The sequence below is a fragment of the Heptranchias perlo genome, unplaced genomic scaffold (assembly GCF_035084215.1).
Source record: "Heptranchias perlo isolate sHepPer1 unplaced genomic scaffold, sHepPer1.hap1 HAP1_SCAFFOLD_806, whole genome shotgun sequence".
NCBI lineage: Eukaryota > Metazoa > Chordata > Chondrichthyes > Hexanchiformes > Hexanchidae > Heptranchias > Heptranchias perlo.
This window is the reverse complement of record NW_027139841.1, coordinates 82,853-85,000: the sequence shown is the minus strand read 5'-3', so window position 1 is coordinate 85,000 and position 2,148 is coordinate 82,853. Positions and strand designations below refer to the sequence as shown.

Here is a 2,148-nt window from a genome sequence, read left to right as displayed (position 1 = left end):
CCGGGGGTCCGGGGTGGGACACGGGACGATCGGGAGATTGTTCTGGAGCTGATTTTGGTGTCGTTTTTTCAGGCGACTTACGATGAGATTAGAAGGCCGTGAAAGCAGCTGCTGACGGGCCCATGAAAGGAATCCTGGGATACACAGAGGACCAGGTCAGTGGCCGACCTGCCTGAATGGAACAAAACCCCGGGCGGGGGTGGGGGGGAAAGACGGGCGATTAAACGGTGCGGGAGGGGAGAGAGGGACATTTGACGGGTGGGGGGAATAAACCCTGGCTGGTTTGTCTGTTTGTCTCCAGGTTGTGTCGACCGATTTCAACGGAGATACGCACTCCTCCATCTTTGACGCGGGGCCGGCATCGCGCTGAACGATCACTTTGTGAAGCTGGTGACTTGGTGAGTGTCTCCCTCCGTCTGCTGCCAATACTTACCCGGGGTGGGGTGGGGTGGTCTCTTGTGGGTGTTGTCGATGCCATTAACCTCTGACCGATGGCTCTCTCTCTCTCTCTCTTTCTCTTTCTTCCAGGTACGACAATGAGTTTGCTTACAGTAACCGTGTCGTCGACCTGGCCATCCACATGTCCACCAAAGTGTAGAGGTCGGAGGTCAGCCTGGCATCACCGAGGGCGGCTGTGTTTACACCAATCTCCCCCGACCCCACAACCTCCCGCCACCCCCTTGCCCCTTGTCGACCTGCCGACCCGCAGAACGATCTCGCCTCGGAGATAAACCAACGCAATCCCAAATAAAAAAAAAATGTTTGAACCTCACCGGGTCTGCGTCTGTCCGTTCTTGCTGGGGCGCGCGGCCCCCCCGACACCTGCCCTCGATGTCGGGCCTCGAACCGACCAAACGCCCCAAGGTGCTTCACAGGAGTGATTTGTCAAACACCGAGCCAGATCAGGAGATATTAGGAGAGGGGACCAAAAGCTGGGTCAACGAGGGAGGTTTTAAGGAGCGTCTTAAAAGGAGGAGGGAGAGGGAGAGAGTCGGAGAGGTTGAGGGAGGGAATTCCAGAGCTCGGGGCCCAGGCAGCTGAAGGCACGGCGCCAGTGGTGGAGCGATGGGAATCGGGGGATGAGCAAGAGGCCAGAATTGGAGGAGCGCAGAGGTCTCGGAGGGCTGGAGGAGGTTACAGGGATAGGGAGGGGGGGCGAGGGCCATGCAGAGATCTCGGAGGGTTTGTAGGGGGCTGGAGGAGGTTACAGGGATAGGGAGGGGGGGCGAGGGCCGTGCAGAGATCTCGGAGGGTTTGTAGGGGGCTGGAGGAGGTTACAGAGATAGGGAGGGGGGGGCGAGGGCCATGCAGAGATCTCGGAGGGTTTGTAGGGGGCTGGAGGAGGTTACAGAGATAGGGAGGGGGGCGAGGGCCATGCAGAGAACTCGGAGGGTTGGAGGGGTTGCAGAGATGGGGAGGGGGGGCAAGGCCATGCAGAGATCTCGGAGGGTTTGTAGGGGGCTGGAAGAGGTTACAGAGATAGGGAGGGGGCGAGGGCCATGCAGAGATCTCGGAGGGTTGGAGGGGGTTGCAGAGATAGGGAGGGGGGGCGAGGGCCATGCAGAGATCTCGCAGGGTTGGAGGGGGCTGGAGGAGGTTACAGAGATAGGGAGGGGGGGCGAGGGCTATGCAGAGATCTCGGAGGGTTGTAGGGGGCTGGAGGAGGTTACAGAGATAGGGAGGGGGACGAGGGCCATGCAGAGATTTGAACACGAGGATGAGAATTTTAAAATCGAGGCGTTCCCGGACCGGGAGCCAATGTGGGTCCAGCGAGCACAGGGGGTGATGGGTGAACGGGACTCGGTGCGAGTTAGGATACGGGGCAGCAGGAGTTACGGATGAGCTGGAGTTTATGGAGGGTCGAAGATGGGAGACCCGGCCAGGAGAGCGTTGGAATAAACCTTTATAAAACACTGGTCAGGTCCCAGCTGGAGTATTGTGTCCAATTCTGGGCACTGCTCTTTAGGAAGGATGTGAAGACCCTCGGAGAGGGTCCAGAGGAGATTTACTCGAATGTTCCAGGGATGAGGGACTTCAGTTAATGCGGAGAGACTGGAGAAGCTGGGATTGTTCTCCTTCGAGCTGAGAAGGTTAAGGGGAGATTTAATAGAGGGGTTCATAATCATGAGGGGTTTTGATAGAGTAGAC

General features: G+C 58.2%; 1 protein-coding gene across 1 annotated transcript in view; it reads left to right on the top strand.

Moving 5' to 3' along the window:
* LOC137319297 (glyceraldehyde-3-phosphate dehydrogenase-like) overlaps window positions 1–772 on the top strand; it is a gene marked incomplete at its 5' end in the record, with an annotated part of 2,683 nt that extends 1,911 nt beyond the window's left edge. Inside the window, 5 exon segments of the mRNA XM_067981579.1 lie at window positions 73–88; window positions 91–155; window positions 302–356; window positions 359–398; window positions 529–772. Of these exon segments, the coding sequence (XP_067837680.1) occupies window positions 73–88; window positions 91–155; window positions 302–356; window positions 359–398; window positions 529–598 (246 nt within the window).
* Window positions 773–2,148: the final 1,376 nt, after the last annotated feature.